Genomic DNA, 18,661 nt, shown 5'->3' on the forward strand with positions numbered 1-18,661 from the left:
TTATGTCAGATGAGAAACACTGGTCCGAATTGAAAAGGGAGCAGAATGTTTCCTTACTACAGCACACAAATTGCAAGACCTCCCTGGACAAGTACGTTTTGGCTGTTGTGCTTGATATTACATTTACATTTTTTTATTTCGCAGACGCTTTTCTCCAAAGCGACTTCCAATGAACTCTATGTAGTGTTACCAGCCCACATACCTCATTCACCAAGGTGACTTACACTGCTAGATACACTGGGTCACTCATCATACATCAGTGGAACACACTCTGTCTACTACTCACACACTATGGGTGAACCTGAACAGCATGTCTTTGGAGTGTGGGAGGAAACCAGAGCACCCAGTGGAAACCCACGCAGAAACAGGGGAAACATGCAAACTCCACACAGACTGAGCGAGGATCAAACCTACATCCTCGCACACCACCCAGGTGCTGTGAGACAGCAGCGCTACTCGCTGTTCTACCCTGTATCTATGTACACTTCTCAAAAAATTAAAGGAACACTTTTAATCAGAGTATAGCATCAAGTCAATTAAACTCCTGGGATATTGATTTGGTCAGTTAAGTAGCAGAGGAGGTTGCTAATCAGTTTCAGCTGCTTTGGTGTTAATGAAATTAACAACAGGTGCACTAGAGGGGCAACAATGAGATGACCCCCAAAACAGGCATGGTTTTACAGGTGGAGGCCACTGACATTTTTTCCTTCCTCATCTTTTCTGACTGTTTTTCACTAGTTTTGCATTTGGCTAGGGTCAGTGTCACTACTGGTAGCATGAGGCGATACCTGGACCCTACAGAGGTTGCACAGGCAGTCCAACTCCTCCAGGGTGGCACGTCAATACGTGCCGTTGCCAGAAGGTTTGCTGTGTCTCCTAGCACAGTCTCAAGAGCACGGAGGAGATTCCAGGAGACAGGCAGTTACTCTAGGAGAGCCGGACAGGGCCGTAGAAGGTCCTTAACCCATCAGCAGGACCGGTATCTGCTCCTTTGTGCAAGGAGGAACACGATGAGCACTGCCAGAGCCCTACAGAATGACCTCCAGCAGGCCACTGGTGTGAATGTCTCTGACCAAACAATCAGAAACAGACTTCATGAGGGTGGCCTGAGGGCCCGACATCCTCTAGTGGGCCCTGTGCTTGCTGCCCGGCACCATGGAGCTCGATTGGCATTTGCCATGCAACACCAGAATTGGCAGGTCCGCAACTGGTGCCCTGTGCTTTTCACAGATGAGAGCAGGTTCACCCTGAGCACCTGTGACAGACGTGAAAGGGTCTGGAGAAGCCATGAAGAACGTTATGCTGCCTGTAACATCGTTCAGCATGACCGATTTAGTGGTGGGTCAGTGACGGTCTGGGGAGGCATATCCATGGAGGGACGCACAGACCTCTACAGGCTAGACAATGGCACCCTGACTGCCATTAGGTATCGGGATGAAATCCTTGGACCCATTGTCAGACCCTACGCTGGTGCAGTGGGTCCTGGGTTCCTCCTGGTGCACAACAATGCCCGACCTCATGTGGCAAGAGTATGCAGGCAGTTCCTGGAGGATGAAGGAATTGATACCATTGAATGGCCCCCACGCTCGCCTGACCTAAATCCAATAGAACACCTCTGGGACATTATGTTTCGGTCCATCCGATGCCGCCACGTTGCACCTCAGACCGTCCAGGAGCTCAGTGATGCCCTGGTCCAGATGTGGGAGGGAATACCCCAGGACACCATCCGTTGTCTCATTAGGAGCATGCCCCGATGTTGTCAGACTTGCATACAAGTACGTGGGGGCCATACAAACTACTGAGTACCATTTTGAGTTGCTGCAATGAAATTTCAGCAAAATGGACTAGCCTGCCGCATCATTTTTTCCACTTTGATTTTCAGGGTGTCCTTGAATTGAGCCCTCTGTAGGTTGACAATTTTCATTTCCATCCTTTCGTTCCTAACACATTACCCAGTCCATATCAGTATAGATTGATGATGATCACGATTTTTTTTTTTTCCCCATTGAGATCTGATGTGTTTTCAAAGTGTTCCTTTAATTTTTTTTGAGCAGTGTATTTACGTTTCATAGTCGATTTTAGGCCTTGGCAATTTTTTTTTATTTATTTTTTTTCCTGTCGTGTAGACCAACATGTCTATGTGACTGCAGTTTGTTAAAGTTATAGCAAATTCACGCAGGAAGTACTTAACAGCTTAACAAAACACTAAGTTTGACATGCAGCTCCGGTCAGGCTGTCAACGTTTCACTAAGGCGAGAACGTTTTACTACGTCCGGAAGACAAGAAGTGTTTATATTATGTCCAGGAATTACCCACTTGAGAAAGCTGAACAAAAAATTGCTCAGTGTGATAAAGATTAACAGCACGGTGTGTGGATGTCTGACTTTTCCTACATGCAGCCCTTGTGAGGAACTGTAGGATGGAATGAGGGTTGTTTCCTTTTGGTTAATCTACCTGCAGAAAACATTCATCCATAAAATCAGTGGTCTATTATTCTGGTTTTTTAATATGATACTACCTTCAAGATGCATCCGTTTGCAATCATATGAAGTAAATTATTTCTTTTTTTTTTAGTTTTATGAAGAGCATAGGGTCACGGCAACATAGAGACAGTAGACCAAGAGATTACAAATATATCCACATACATGGAGCAAGGACTCAAAGCAGGTGTGATCATGTAGCACTTTCTACCAACTTCCATAAAGGTCTCTAGACACTCCAGAATTCATTACCGTTGTCATGCAAATGAAATGTTAATTTTTCAAGTGTGAGACATGGAAACACTTCAGTCATCCATGTATTTACAGACAGAACTTCTGGTGTAGACCATCAACTAAAGAGTAGTTGGCCCACGTACCATAACCTTATAAAAAATTAATTTAAGATGTGACTTAATGTGAAAATAGATGAAGACAAATCAAGTAGAAGGTGTTTTGAATGGTTGCATGAACCCCATTCCAGCACAGCTGTATCTTATCACATTGCCAGAATAAATCCAGAGGCTTTGCATGTAAAACACAGATGTGAAAATGCAATGAAGTGAGGTCAATTCTGTGAATGAGCTTCAATCCGCTCTAATCTGAAACCAATTAGCTATCTGTTTAATTTGTTTGGCCCAGAAAGTAAAATCTCAGATTTGGTACAGACACCCCACCCTTGTCTTTGAGAAAATTTGGAGAGCTTAATTCTGGGCCTTTTCCAGATGAATCTACAGTTCCAGATTTCTGATTTTGAAAAAAATCTTTTAAGTAACAGGGTAGATTTTGGAATAGGTATAAAAGCCAAGGTAAAAACATTAATCCAGACAATGTTAATTCTACCAAGTCCTGGAATAGGTAAATAAGCCCATGAAACTTAAACAGGTCCCTTTTAAAGTTAAATAGCAGTGAACAGTTTGTATCTACAAGGCGATTAGTATCTGAAGTATTTAAAGCCAGACTTAACTTGTTTAAGGAGGAAACATCAAGTGAATTAGAGGAGTAAGAACCCAAAGAGCTTGTCTTTGTACTGTGGGAGGAAACCAGAGCACCCAGAGGAAACCCATGCAGACACGGGGAGAACATGCAAACTCCACACAGGCTGAGCGGGGATCGAACCCACACACACACACCTGAAATGCATGTGATTCCGCTCACAGACCTTTTAGCACACATTCAGATAGCTCATGTGATGAATGTGTACGGTGAGCACTTTGAGAGCAGCCTCTCTACTGCAGAGTCAGCTGGGTGATGTGGAACCTGTTGAAAGGCCTCTTGGGTTACTGACCTGCTGTGTGTCTTCAGCAGCGATGTGGAGGCAAAGCGGTACCAGACATTCTGTCTTTGTGTGTGTGTGTGTGCGTGCGTGCGTGTGCGTGAGTGCATCTGTGAGCCGCAGGGGGAGGCAATCAGATTTCAGGGTTTGGGTACTCACCACATGTCTATGGGGGTTGAGTACTCTGTGGAGCCCAGAAGCACATCTGGGGGGCGGTACCACAGGGTCACCACCTCGTTGGAGTATGTCTTTGTAGGGACCGATTTGGCCCTGGCCAGGCCTGCACAATCAGAGAGGAAATCACACACTTGATAAACTGTTGGAAACTATGGATTATGACACACTTGTATGGTGTTTGTGTGTGTGTCGGATATCGCTTTAGATATTTTAGCACCAGCATTAGGCTGACAGTTTAAAGGCTTCATCGGCACAAAAAAAAAAAAAAAAAAAACTGGGTATGTATAACACCAATGGACTGGAGGAACTCCATTCTTTTTATGTTCTTCTGCTCCTCTCGCTAATCTACAGTATCAGTCAAAAGTATGAGTACATCTGGAACTCATGGTATACTTGTATGGGGGAAAACTGGACGGAAGAGTGGAAGCAAAGCATCCCACAAGTGTTCAGGATTTTTGAGAACTGACGCAGAAGAGCTGGGAAAACCCGTCACCTCATTTCCGACTCAAACTTCTTAATCAAATCCGTAATCGAATCACAGTACAATTCCTGCTAAATTTCGAAATGCCACGCCTGTGTTTTTGCCGTTGCCGACATCTGCAGCGGGCGTTAAAATCCCAAAAGGCAGTTCGGGGTAAGTGACAGCGGGACTAAGGTGCTTTCAGTCGACTGCAGCACGTAAAACGGAAAGGCTCACCAAAGTCAGCCAGTTTGAGCTCCCCCTTGTCATTGATGAGCAGGTTCTGTGGCTTCAGGTCTCTGTGCAGGATCTTCCTCTTGTGACAGTAGGACAGGCCACGGAGCAGCTGGAACATGAAGATCTGTGGCGGGTGCAGGGGCGGGGGAGTACGGGGACAAAGGGCGAGAGCTGCACTGATACACATCGGGTAAGGAGCACCACAGCTCCTCCTTCAGTGACACCTTCAAATGGTGAGTTGACATTAAACATAATAACAATACGTACAATTATTCCCATTGTTCTTAAAAACTGTTACTTCTCTTTAAAAAATATATTTCTTATTATAAATAATAAGAATTTATTATTATTATTATATATATATATATTTTTAATAGCAATTTCACTTTGCACAGGTGTAGAGCAGGTATACAGTCTGTGCAGGCTCAGATGTAACGTAAATCGCCAAGTTCCACACTACACAGTACACGCAGTTCACACGCCAAAACCAAAATATTTTGATAGTGCGGTCGTTTCAGTTGCCACCCCTGGACCAAGCAGGTTCAGGTTCAAATCCTACTTCCTGCTGTAGTGTCCTGACGCAAGGTACCCTAAATTATTCCAGTAAATATTACCCTGATGTTCAAATGGGTAAATCACTGTAGCTAGCCTAACACTGCAAGTAACTTTGGAGAAAAGTATCAGCATAATGAACAAATATAAAAAAGATAAAACAAATTTTTGAGACGAATGCAGAAATGTCGCTCATTTTCCATTAATTAACTCATGTATGTTTAATCTACTAACGGGTGGCACGTTGAGTCGTGCTGCTGCTGCCTTGCAGCGCCCGGGTGGTGTGAGAGGACGCGGGTTCGAGTCCCATTCGGTCTGTGTGGACTTTGCATGTTCTCCTTGTGTCTGTGTGGGTTTCCACCCACAGTGCAAGGACATGCAGTTGAGACAGACTGATAACCCTAAACTGTGACTGTAAAGGCTACCCTGCAACGGACTAGTGCCCCGTCCAGGGTGTTACCCCTCCAGCTTTGTGCCCAATGCTTCCGCAATAGGCTCCAGATCACCATAACCCTGGCGCAGGACGAGCGGTTACTGAAATCCGATAGATTACGTACTAACTTTGTCACGCAAAAATTTGAAAAGGGCTTCAAAAGGGATGCGTACACATCTAAAAATAGTTTTATTCAAGGCGTGGTGTTTGCTGTGACGACGGCTGTGCCTCTGGCTTTCTGCCAGTCTGTGCGACACGCCCCTTGTCCCTGAGAGCCGTGGGTATGCGGTTTGGGACGGGTAGACAGGCCCGCAGTGCTCACAGCCCCGAATCTCACTCTTTCATCGCTGGTGGGGAAGCAAATCAGCGACACAGCAGAAGCAGCGAATACTGCGCCCTTCTCTCTCCAGGGTTTTTGTACTCCTTTTTCAACAAGTACACTTGATTAGAGATGCTGCCGCATCAGACCTGACGGCACTGGCAGTGGGGACTTTTCAGAGGGATGCTGCCGAAGCGTGGGAGGGAGGAGGTAGCTCTGCAGCCTCACGCAGTGCGTCTCTGCAAATCCCTGACACGCCCCTGGCGGAACCATCTGCGCTAAATGAAGATATTTCTTTTGTGTCACCTTAACAACAGCGCAGGTATGCCTTCGCGAAACTAAGAGGAAGAATGCGGGACGTAAAGCGCGGCGAACCTGCCCCACCCCAGCACCTGGACTTTCCATGACACGTGGGCCGGGCTGCTTGTTTTTCGTGTTGATGCGTACGGAAGATATCAGGAGGCAGGGTGTGTGTTTTGCGTTGGGGCGGCTGTTTTGTGAGAGTTCATACTGACGCTTGCCTACCTTGACATTGTGCATGCTCATGAGGTTCCCGCAGTTGTCCAGGTAATGTTTCAAGTCGCTGTCCTGCTCAGAGTGGAATACACACACGCCACTGTCAGACATACACACAGAGCAGAGCAATAACACACCCGAGTGACTTCCGGTTAGGCTCCGGGGACCCGGACAGGTCCTTCGGTTTTCAACAGGTCTACTAAAGACGTGCTCAGGGGCATATGTACCGACTGTATATAAGCGGTGACGTGTCGCGTGTACTTCAGCGCTACACAAAAGCGTCTGCATACTCACCACAAGTTCAGAACCGCTGGCAGAATTAATTAAAAGTTTTTGTCGCTGCGTTTCACGTAGAGTCTAGAGTATCTGCCGAGAGTAATTCCTTCCTCGAGGCAGGATGTTTCTGCACCTGATCTGATTCCATTTAATGCCTTGCGGCGATGCAGGGGAGCGAGCAATCAGTCAATCTCTGAGCTTTGCGTGAAGCCATTTTCCCGCAGGAGGAATCTTAATAAACCACATCAGCTGTGTTTCTTGGAGGCCTGTGTGGAGCCAAGTGTCACAACAAGCTCCCGCGAACGGCCCTGCATGCCGAAATAAGAAATCCACCTGTTCTTACAACAGGGTTTCCCGATGCTTTGTGTGTGTGTGTGTGTGTGTGTGTGTGTGTGTGTTCTTTTGTCCCTGTATGTGCGTCTGTGCCTGTCTTTATACCTGTATTTGTGTGTGTGTGTGTGTGTGGGAGTGATTTCATAGTCTTCTTCCTCATCTATCCCGGAGTAAAAGAAAACCAACTGAAAATGAACCATTACTTACCAAGTACTCAAAGACGAGGGTGAGTGAGCGGTCGGTGTGGATGATGTCATGCAGGGTTACAATGTTGGCGTGTTTCAGGTTCTTTAGCAGTGACACTGCAGTCACCAGACATGGCATGCAGCGACATTAAAAAAAAAAAAAAAAAAAAAAAACACTGTCACGACACTGGAATGAGCACCGATGCATCCTAACTCTGGCGTTCTCAGTGGATCTAACCTATGTCCATCACACTGACATTTACGTTTCTTCTCCGGGGTTTAGCCAAACATCATTTCTACTGTTGCGAATATTCTTTTGCTTCCTTAGTATGCGACAAGTTGTTATCCCTCTGAATGTAAGACAAGAAGTTTGTAAGGACAGTGTGGATGCTTTACTGCTGTCACTAGATGGCAGTGCAGTTGCACTGGTGCGAAGCCGTTGTCATGGTGAGAGGAGACAGGCCGCTGCGGCGCTACCTTCTCGGATGGCGGTGCACGGCGCCCCTTCCTCGTGCTCCAGGCGAATCTCTTTGAGGGCTACCAGGTTCTCTGTGAGCTTGCTGCGCCCTTTGAACACCGTGGCGTATGTCCCCTGATTGAGAGAGGACAGCGGAAAGTCATTGTGGGCCAGCCTGCAAAACATTAGTTAATGTGCCCTTTAGGGCTACAGGAAAGGGGTTGCAGAGTGCACGTGGGACCCGGAAAAGGCCTTTAAAGACAGAACAAGGACCAAGGAAATCCATTACAGTCATTATTTGTTGTAATTGCTTTCTGGTCCAAAGAGCCCAAGAGTCCGAGTGAAGCGAAGATAGAGGTGGAGGAAGGGGTTGGGGGCTGATTCACATTATCAGTCAGATCTCATTGGGCTCTGTGAGCACTTGCTTAATGACCGTCTGTCCTGATGTTTGCTCCATTTCCACTCTCGTATCCACCAGATGCGACCGCATCACCTGCTGAGTGGAAACACTGGGATGGATGGATGGATGGATGGATGGGGTATCAGCAGCATACATACAACAAGCAGTGATAGAAGATACTGGAATAGCACAAGAATAAATAAATGGTGTAAAATAAGACCGTGAATAGAGCAAAAATATGGTGTGGATGCAAATAAATAGAAAATTAAAAAGTAATATTGATAGCTCAATACCACTTGGCCAGTAAGAGGTCGATACCACTCCAGGATGTGGGGGGGGGGGGGGCGCAGCGAATGGTAAGCTGCTCTTTACGCTGAAATGTTGCCATTACTGCCTCCATTTCCACGAACAACGGCCCTGCTGGTCTCTGCAGACCCCGGAGTCTCTAGAATTGGCTCTTTTAAAAGGAGGCACCGCAACAACAGCCAAGTGTCAAGAAACTGACTGTTAGCATTAAGAGGTCAGTATCAACAGACACGAAGCGTGATCCCGGTTGTTAGAGGAACCCCGCAGGTTTATGTTTGCGTTGTATTTAATCCCAGATTTTATCGTTCCGTCGCGCAATAAACAAAGCCCTGGAGGACAGTCTGGGCCCAGGTTTTGAGAAGACACACAGAGGACTGTTTAGACCTTGCGGGCTGACTCGATCTGCCCTCCACCGCCTTGCAGTCCCAGCTTTTGTTTTCAGTTCCGCGGCTCCAGCGCGAGGAACGCCATGCCGTGCTGGGAGTGAGTAGGTGAGTCGGTGACAGACGTGCGAGAAGAGCATGTCATAAAGAAGGGGGTGGACTGGAGGATCACGCAAAAATACACACTCACCTCCCCCAACTTTCCCAGCTTGACGTACGTCTCCAGTTTCCCGAAGCCGATGTCGGACTGCGGAAAGACAGAAAAGCTGCGCTCATCGCGGCTGAGAAAAAACATGCATCATGGCTAATGCAAAGTCAGCACCGTCTGTTTTGATTGGAGCAAAGCCATGTTTAGGATTCAAACACTTGTCATAACTGTTAAACAGGCGACACATTTGCCACTCGGTCTACAATAACACACACAACACACCTCGGCCGCCCAGCGCACCATTTCAGGCCCTGCATTCATAATAATATCTCTCTTTCATAGAGGCTTCTCCCAAAATTGTTTTAACTGCAAAATTTGTCTTATATTGTTTTGCACTGCTTTGTTAAAAATCTTTTCTAGAATCTAGAAGTGAGAACTTTTCACATTCAAAATTATTTAAACCAAGCCTCCCGGCAAGCTCTATATTATAACTATTATAACATTATAACTACTTTCTACACTGCACAAATGCCTATGACTCAAGTATTATTTTTAAAATGCCATCATAACGGTTGCCGCAAAGATTGTCAAGTGTTTTCTCAGGGGACAGAACGGATCCCAGAGAATTTCTGTTAATATTACGTAATCATCAGTATTTCGCCAACAATAACGTGTCAAAATATGATTCATCGTTTTCCACATGCAATAATAAGTGCCTATAAATATTTAGAGTTTCTCTAAGACTAATAAAACAGTGAAACTGTGAGTGCATCCTCTCCCCGTACCGTCTGCAGGGTATTTTAGTATGTATTGAGGTTATTTTATTAATTTCATTATTTCCTCTGCAGGATTCACTGTTAGTGGGGAGACTCATGGTGTCTGGAGGAAACTGTGCTTGGATGTCTCATGGGACCCAAGTGGGCCACCAGCGTCAGGGAAGGAGGACGGGCGACGAGGGACGGCTCCTGACCAGGGAGGCTCGCCGGGACATTCGACTCAGGGGTTTGGAGGGTGGGGAACACTCCGTCTGCAGCTTCTTGAGCAACTCTGGCGGGAGACGAATGTCCATCGGGAGCGACATGCGCTTGCTGACGTCCTGCAACACAGACACGCACACATCCGTGAGTCACACTTTGAGAGGATAAAGGGGTTAATGGCGCTGGACCCAGTACCAATGGGTGTTTAGTTCAGGACTCAGAAATTGATGCTGTTCCAACAGACATGCTTCAGCGAATATTCCGTTGTAACCATGTTTAAAATTAGGAATGACAGGATTACATAAGGATTCCTGACTATAAATAGCACAATGCATTGTAAAGTGGTCTTTGACGGTAAAATAAGTCACAAAAGCTTTCATGATTGCAGTAATGGCTATCACGCTTTTCTTGCACTAATTTTTTCTAAACCTCCAGGCCACAGCATCATGCAAATAATTTGTGATTTTGCGGTTAAAGGTTGTACTTAATTGTGTTTTCTTCCTGTGGATTCTTCTTTATCGGACTTACAAACCCGTAATGGCAATAAGATTTTTTTTAAATGACCGAACCCCCCAAATGGGATAGCAGGTAGTGTAGTATTTAGTCTTGTGATCTTTAAGTCTGAAGGTTCTAGGTTAAATCCCACTCCTGCTGCTACATTACATTTACATTTACTTAGGGTAGTGTAGTGATTTGAACTACTGCCTTTGGACCCAAAGGTTGCAGGTTCAATCCCCACCTCTGGCTATAGTACCTTTGAGCAAGGTACTTACCCTAAATTGCTCCAATAAAATTACCCATTACATCTATAAATGGGTAAATGATTGTAAGCATGTAATAATTGTGACCTTAACATTGTAAGTTGCTTTGGAGAAAAGTGTCAGCTACATAAATAAATGTAAAATTTAGCAGATGCTTTTCTCCAAAGTGATATACATCTCACAGGAAATACAATTTGCATTACATCAGCAGAAAGAGAAGACTTAGATGCACACCTGTGATTCTAAAGCAATGCTGTTGTATCCTTGATCAAGGTACTTATCCTAAATTGATATGGTAAGTAATGCTGTGTTGTACAAATTGGTAATCAGTTGTAAAATTGCTCATCTAATATTGTAAGATGTCTTGTGCAAAGCTACACACACTCACATCATCTGAAACCGCTTGTCTCATATGGGGTTGCGGGGAGCTGGAGCTTAACCCAGCAACACAGGGCAAGGGACTGGAGGGGGAGGGGACACAGCCAGGATGGTAGGCCAGTCCATCACAAGGCACCCCAAGTGGGACTCGAACCCCAGACCCACTGGAGAGCAGGACCCGGTCCAACCCACTGGGCCACCACCACCACCCTTGTACAAAGCCAACAAAAGGCTAAATAAGCTACTAAAAATGAATCCCTTTGAAAAGCATAGTGAAACTTAAAATCTTTCTTGGATCCTTACAGAAAATCAGCAATAGCCATACACCCAAGTTTAAAATGGATTTACCAGTTACTGTTCTTATAATATGCAGTGAATAAGCTGGCAGCTGAAGGGTCGGTAAAAGAGGCCTAATTTCTCCCTTTGCGAAAATAATCGAGCACAGCTGAATACCTTGAGATGGTGTGTTTTATTGCTGTCAGTGTACCCAGCGGGTGTGATTAATCTCACGCATCATTCCTGGGATATTTTGCCATTTTCTGCATTCGCATACAACATCCACGCGTACAGCAGTGCTTCGGAGGCTGGTAATAGTGGAGAAATTCTATGAAGAAAATTAAGATCAATGTGACACGTAGTGACTCGGTTTTCTGTAACAAAAGAATAATTAGCCAAAGATCCGTTTAAAAATGCGAAGTAGAACGAAATGCGAGACGCGGGATTTTGATTGAAGAAACTCTATACATGTAGTGGCAACAGGTACAATACTCCCCGTGGACATGGACTTCTTACCTGAAGCATGCCTGCTCAAATTGAGCTCCCATTACAGCTGTAGATCCCTTGAGCCTGATCCTGAATTTGGCCAATAAAATACCCAGCTGGACAAATTGATATATGCAGTATATAGTAGATATTATAATATTATATAGTACTCTATTATATATATATACATACTGTATAATAATATATTTTATTTATTTATTTATTCATTCAATGGCCTGTTCTCCAAAGAATCATCCAGACTGCACCCCCAGCTGCAAGGGAACAGCAGCACAAGAGCAGACCCACCCAAGGCTGAGACTGAGCGATACTGGAAGGATGTATGGGAGAAGGAGGCATCATACAATGTCAATGCCCCGTGGCTGGTGGACCTGAGAGCAGACCACAGCAACCTCCCGTAGCAAGAACCAGTCATCGTTACAAAGGCAGACATCCAACAGTGAGTCTCAAGTATGAAGAACTCAACAGCACCAGGACCTGACATGATCCGCATCTACTGGCTGAAGAAGCTGACTGCACTCCTTGAACGCCTGGCAGAACAAATGAATGAGCTGCCAACATCAAGGTAACATCAAGCTCACACAGACTGGCTAACGTAGGGCAGGACAATCCTGATCATGAAGGATCTCCACAACGGGTACAACACCTTCAAACTACCGGCCGATAACCTGCCTCTCCACAACACGGAAGCGCCTTTCAGGCATCATAGCGCCTAAGCTGAGCAGGCAAGCACTGTGGTGGCAGTGATTGACATTGAGAAGTCCTACTCATATGAGCAATTCCTCCCAGAGTTTGAAAAAACTACGAGTACAAGCTATAAAGAGGAGTGAACCCAATTCCTGCTGGAGAGGCCCAAGTTGCGTACTTGGGAGATGCATATCCTGAACCGAACCTTACGTACGTTCCAGTAAAGATGCCAAGCATGGCTTTGCACAGCGAGCCCCACTTACCTCCATAGAGAAGCGACGGTGCTGAGGTTGCTTGCTGCGGTAATGCAGCTGGGTCGGAGACTGGTCCCCGTTGCCTCCTCCCAGGGGGCTACGCTCTGGGTGCAGGGCCCGCGTTGCCAAGCCTGGGGAAGTAATGAAAATACCCAGGAAGATTACCGCACGAGGCAACTTTAATCACTTTATCGGCTTCACTGCAGAGCCAGCCATTCTGACTGTCTGGCGATGTCGGCCTTGTTTTTCGGGACCATACCAAGTTGGGTTTGTGACCCTGCCAAACACAAACACCTGATTGGTCACACGCTGCCAATGAAAGAGAGCAATTAGTTTTGGATTTTTGTCCTGATTAATAACTGTAATGACAATGATTGCTTAATTAGCATGCCGTAACATCGTTCCAGCGTTGGTGTAGCTCAACTTACGATATTCCACTGCACCGTGACGGCAAATTATCTGGTCAAGTGAAATGGGGACCAAACCTCAGCTGGGATCCAAACTGTTAATATCTGGTCCCAGCTCAGATCCACTGGCTCTGAGGGTCCAGGTCAGCTGCTGGGCGCTATCGTCTCATTTTCAGGAGCCGAGCCTCGATTTGGGGATGAAAATGACATCAGATTGGCTTTTCTGCTCTATCGGCTCGATTTGGAAAAGAGCTCGGAGGGGATCTGGGGGCAGAACGAATGGGCACCCGTCGATTTCACAGTGGGACAAAGAAATCGATGTGCGCTGCATTACTGGGAAAGGCTGTGCCAAATATGAACTCTGACACTTTCATTTTTTTAACTATTTCTCCAGGCTTTGGTGAATCTGGACTGTACTTTTTTTTAAAATCCCCTATTCAGAAGGTCCTGTTTTATCAGTGTACTTTTTCAAAAATTCAGATAATCCATAGATTTGGAGAGGTGAGCTTATATGAGTTATATATTTGCCCGTCTGTTATGTGGTATTTGATACACATTAATCCGACCCATTCAGTGTTTAGCTGAAGAGAGCAAAGTGCGTGCGCTGCAATTCTAAATGCAGCAACCCACGTAATCTAACGTAACCCATCATCTCTCTTCCAGACTCACTTCACCCATGATCTCTTAAATTCATGTAATGTGTAAATGTTCATGCACTATAACTTTTGAGGTTATACCTAATAAACCTTCGTGCAGCTACTCCTATGCACACGCACACACACAATGTCTACAACCACCTGTCCCGAGGGGGGCTGCAGCGAGCCGGAGCCTAACCCTGTAGCACAGGGCACGGGGATGGAGGGGGAGGGGGGACACCCTGGACAGGACACCAGTCCATCACAAGGCACCCCAAGCAGGACTCAAACCTCAGACCCCCCACAGAGCAGACTCCGGCCAAACCCGCTGCGCCACCGCACCCCCCTGGTACGATTATCATGTAATGTAAATGTTCATAAATATATTTAGGAATGTGATTAGGAATCGTTGATATTCGGATAAAGTTTTCCGCAGCTACTCGTGCGATGAACATCGGTTCATGTGGTGGAAAGAAACTAACTGTACTTTAGAATCCCACATCTGCATCTATGGCTCTCTTTCTGCTAATGTAATGAACACGTACATCGCTTTGGAGAAAAGGGTCTGCTGGATGAATAAACGTAACGTAAGCTGGTTTACATGACGACACGAGACAAAGTGAGCGTAATTCGAAAGTCACGTATCTGCATCCATCTGTCGGCCTGCTGGTGAACTCTAGCTTTCAATGAGTCGATGGCAATGCCACGAACCATCTCCCGGTCTTCTCCTTGACCTCCAGTGCCAACGTTTCTCAATGATTCAGCAGCTTATTGGCCTGTACACATCGATTGTACTACTGTTGCCCGTTCCTGGTGAGGAATGGTCCTGCAGACGGCTGGTGCACAGAGCGGGGCTTCCTGGATCCTGAATCGCTCAACTATACATGCTAATTGCCTCATTAATGCTTGGCTGACCTGCCCTGGCCCTAGCAGCTCTTCGGTGGTTTCAATCTCCTTCTTCGCTCTCCATTATTTCGTGTCCGGTCTGGTGGAGACATTGCGAGGCAATGAGGCAAGCAGGTTCAGCTGAAGTGCGAGGAGTTATTTGGCGCGTGTTTGCGTTTGGCAAAAGGTGCTGTACCTGGCACACGCTGGCCTTCCTCTGGCCTGTATGTTGGGTGGTCACCTGCCCGCGGGCGAGTCTTTTCAGCTGAGACCCAGACAAGTGAACCTGATGCCTAACAAGCCGCAAAGCCCATTTGTGCTTACAGGTCAGAATTACACTGCTAAACTGGTCCAGACAAACAATAAAGCAAATGGTGGTAGCCTAAAACATAAACCCTAGTGGTACATATGTTTAATTGTTACTGGGTTTTTTCTTGCAACAAACACATTTATTTATTTAGGAGACACTTTTCTCCAAAGCAACTTCCAATGAACTCTATGTAGTGTTATCAGCCCACACACCTTATTCACCACAGTGACTTACACTGGGTCATCATCCATACATCAGTAGAACACACAGCCTCTCTCTGTGTTTCACTCACACACTATGGGTGAACCTGGATCGCAGGTCTTTGGACTGTGGGAGGAAACCAGAGCACCAGGAGGAAACCCACACAGACTGAGCAGGGATCGAACCCACGTCCCTCTCATACCACCCAGGTGCTGTGAGACAGCAGCGCTACTCGCTGTGCCACCATGCTGTCGATTAGCTCATGTTATTAGATTATTTCCAAGTATATTTAAGACGTGAATGCTGTTTCTGTTTTTTTGGGTGATTACAGAAGAATCGTGTCTGGAGGCCATACGGAGACATGTACTCAATACTAACCCTTAGCTAAAGGTATCCTTAGTGACATTACTACAGCGGGTTGCCAGGTTTCTTTCTTTTATTTGCGTTCTACCCTTGTCCCAAATTAGCCGTGGCTAATTACTCAGTTCTTACATCTTCCCCTCAAACCACGCCACCATCTGCAGTTCGGGAAGGGTGAACATAGGCATACTGTACACATCCTCCAGTCTGCTTCCTTTCTTGGTAGGTGCTGCGGCACTCATCTGATGACACTTGGACGGCAGCGACGGTTGTCCGATTCCACCCTCAGCCCTGGGGAAGCCTGGCTTACCATAGGTGTTGCAGTGCGCAAGAGGTGGAGAGACCCCCAGAAGGTGACCCACCACAGAGAAGGAGGACTCGCGCGTGGTCCGTACCTCCTCTCCGCAAACGGATCGTTTGCCGTAGCGTTCGAACCACAGGGCACGAGGCAATTTATTGCCGTGTCACTCGAGAGGCCGGCTGCTATCCTTCCGAAACACACGGATGGGGAACCAACCTATGTGCGGCACGGTGAGGTTCTTCTGAAGCACCGCAGCCTGCGGAATCCCGAAATTGACTTCGGACATTCGTGCCGCGCTGCAACCTGATCCGATCGGTTCAATCGGCAGAGCAGGCAGCCGGCGGCCTGAAGCAGGAACACTCCGGAGTCGGAGGAATTCCCTCACCACCAGATTGCCTCAGCTGGCCTGGAGGAGTGTGCCGAGCATGAGGTTTCCAAGCGAAGGCGGACAGCTTGTGCAGCCTGGAAGGCATCAAAAGCATTTGCCGGGAGAATCTGGTCAGATACAGCGACTATTTCCAGACGATCCTTCTCGTTCCCGACAGACTGCGTTGGCTTGTTTGCACACTGTGTGCGCAGTTACGCAAAAAGAAGATACATAAAGGGGCAAAATGGTTCAGCTTTGCTTAATTTTGTCTTTCCTGCGATGTCACACATGCAGCACGGAACTATGAAAAGCGTGACATTTTCACGTTACTTTCTCCACTTATTTTTCTCGCAACAATTTCACCTTTGTCACACGAACCAGAAGTTTAAATAGCGTTTCTGAAAAAAATTCTGCACACTTACTTTTAAATCAGCTTTGTTAAGCCAGTCATCCAAAATGTTGGGATTTATTTAGACCCTACAGATCACATTTAAATTTGCAGAATTTACATTTAGCACATTTCTTAAAATTGGTGTACAGTAATTACCATGCAGTATTTCGCTGAAACCTTTATCTAAGGTGACTAACAATGTCATAGATACACGGCAACCAACTCCCTACAATCATTCACTCATCTATACTCCAGGGCAGTGTAACACACACGCACAGTAAGTTAGAGCCACTAATTCACCTGGACAGTGGGAGGAAATCAGAGCACCTGGAGGAAACCCATGTTAAAACTGGGGGAACACGCAAGACCTGCACAGACTGAGCAGGGATCAAGCCCGGATCGAAGCCCAGACCCACAGCCCAGTTGCTGTGAGTCATCAGCACTAGCTGCTGCGCCATCATGCATCCACCACCACCACAAAAAAGTGTGTGCATTCTGAGTCTTGTGAACAAATCACAGCGCCTGTCTGCTGGTTTGGACTTCATAGATGTACGGTACAAGGCTGCAGCCTAACAGTGACACACAAACAGAGAGAGCTGGAGATTACTTGGCGTGTCATAAATTTAGGAAAAAATCATTATGGGTGTGTCTGAGAACACAAATACCTTGCATGCCATGGTGGTGCACAGGAAAGACAGTAGTTTTATATATATGTGTGTGTTAGAGACAGACTAGAAGATCAATCTGTATTCAGTTCCACCACAGGACCTACAGAAAAACAATCCTGCACTAGCTTGTCATGATCACATGGGCCCGCTGTCATCCTGAAAGCATCAAGAAGCCCTTTTCAACATCTGATACACAGCGTCGGAGGAAGAGCGGTGCGGTTCCATTCTTTCGGGCTCCCCCGCTGGGAGACGTTTTCAGATGAAACGGTGGACCGCAAGGGCACCCCAATCAGACATCGCTAACAAGGCTTCTCCCTCAAGGGAACCAGGCTTTCCGGCGAACTCACCAAGCAGGCCGATCCAGGGTCGCAGATTTCCGCTGAAGAAAAAAAAGACTGCAATTATTATGATTTTTTTTTTTTTTTTTTTAAATATAAACCTCAGCCTCGCCTTTCATGTGGGAGATGTTGCGTGACCGATCACAAGTGTGCTTTCATGTTTACTGCTGCACAATCACAAGCAACCTGTTCCGCAGATCAAACGCGCTTCTCTTCCTCTCACACGCTATCGGTCTTTATGCATGACAAAGCAGAGACCCTCTCGCTTCTGTTTTCTGAGGGTGAGACCGTCCATTAAATTGAAGGAAAAAATGAATAACAGTAATGAATAACCAATTATTTCCAGTGATATTTGATGTCTCGCATTATCTGGCTGCCCAAGGCGTGCTGGCAAACTGTTCCTCTAAGGAAAGGAAACAGTGATTGCTTTTTTTTTTTTTCGTAAATGGAAGCTGTTAGATACAGCCACAGCTCATTGTTGAAATACCTGGCACACACTGGCCTTCCCGTGGTTTTTTTCTGCCTCGGGATGTTTACGGTGTCAAAAAACAATGTGTCAAAAAGCATTTCATCGATTGTCATATATTATATATGTATAAAAGGGACAGCATGTATGTAGCAGAACTAAGGTGATACATTTCACCACCATTGAAGTGGGCTTAAACACTGTCTCCAGGGGTGCACGCGCCCTCGTGTTGTGCGTGATCATGAGTAGGGTGTGTATTTCGTCTGTGTCTGCTTATACACGTGCACGTTTGTGCGTTGATACGACGGTTTTCATATGCTGGAATATATCCTTGGAATGCGCAGCACAGCTGATAGCATAGGCAGAGCCGTTGGATTTGAAGGTCGCCGGTTCACATCTCACGTACCGCTGTAGTACCCTTGAGCAAGGAACTCACGCTAACTTGATCCAGTAGAATTACATGAAAGTATAAATGGGTAAATAAGTGTAGTTTCTACAACACTGTAAGCTGCTTTGAAGAAAAGAGCCAGGTAAAGTTTGCCCAGTCTTACCGGTAAAAT

The 18,661-nt window shown here is 46.2% G+C and overlaps 1 protein-coding gene across 1 annotated transcript in view; it reads right to left on the reverse strand.

Moving 5' to 3' along the window:
- cdk18 (cyclin dependent kinase 18) overlaps positions 1-18,661 on the reverse strand; it is a 65,222-nt gene that overhangs the window by 5,744 nt on the left and 40,817 nt on the right. The window contains exons 3-10 of the mRNA XM_018758723.2: positions 12,782-12,903; positions 9,906-10,031; positions 8,978-9,034; positions 7,719-7,833; positions 7,264-7,358; positions 6,457-6,519; positions 4,628-4,751; positions 3,913-4,033 (exon numbers count right to left, since the gene is read on the reverse strand). Coding sequence (XP_018614239.2) covers positions 3,913-4,033; positions 4,628-4,751; positions 6,457-6,519; positions 7,264-7,358; positions 7,719-7,833; positions 8,978-9,034; positions 9,906-10,031; positions 12,782-12,903 — 823 coding nt within the window. The remainder of the gene's footprint in view (positions 1-3,912; positions 4,034-4,627; positions 4,752-6,456; positions 6,520-7,263; positions 7,359-7,718; positions 7,834-8,977; positions 9,035-9,905; positions 10,032-12,781; positions 12,904-18,661) is intronic.

The sequence above is a fragment of the Scleropages formosus genome, chromosome 2 (assembly GCF_900964775.1).
Source record: "Scleropages formosus chromosome 2, fSclFor1.1, whole genome shotgun sequence".
Classification (NCBI taxonomy): Eukaryota; Metazoa; Chordata; class Actinopteri; order Osteoglossiformes; family Osteoglossidae; genus Scleropages; species Scleropages formosus.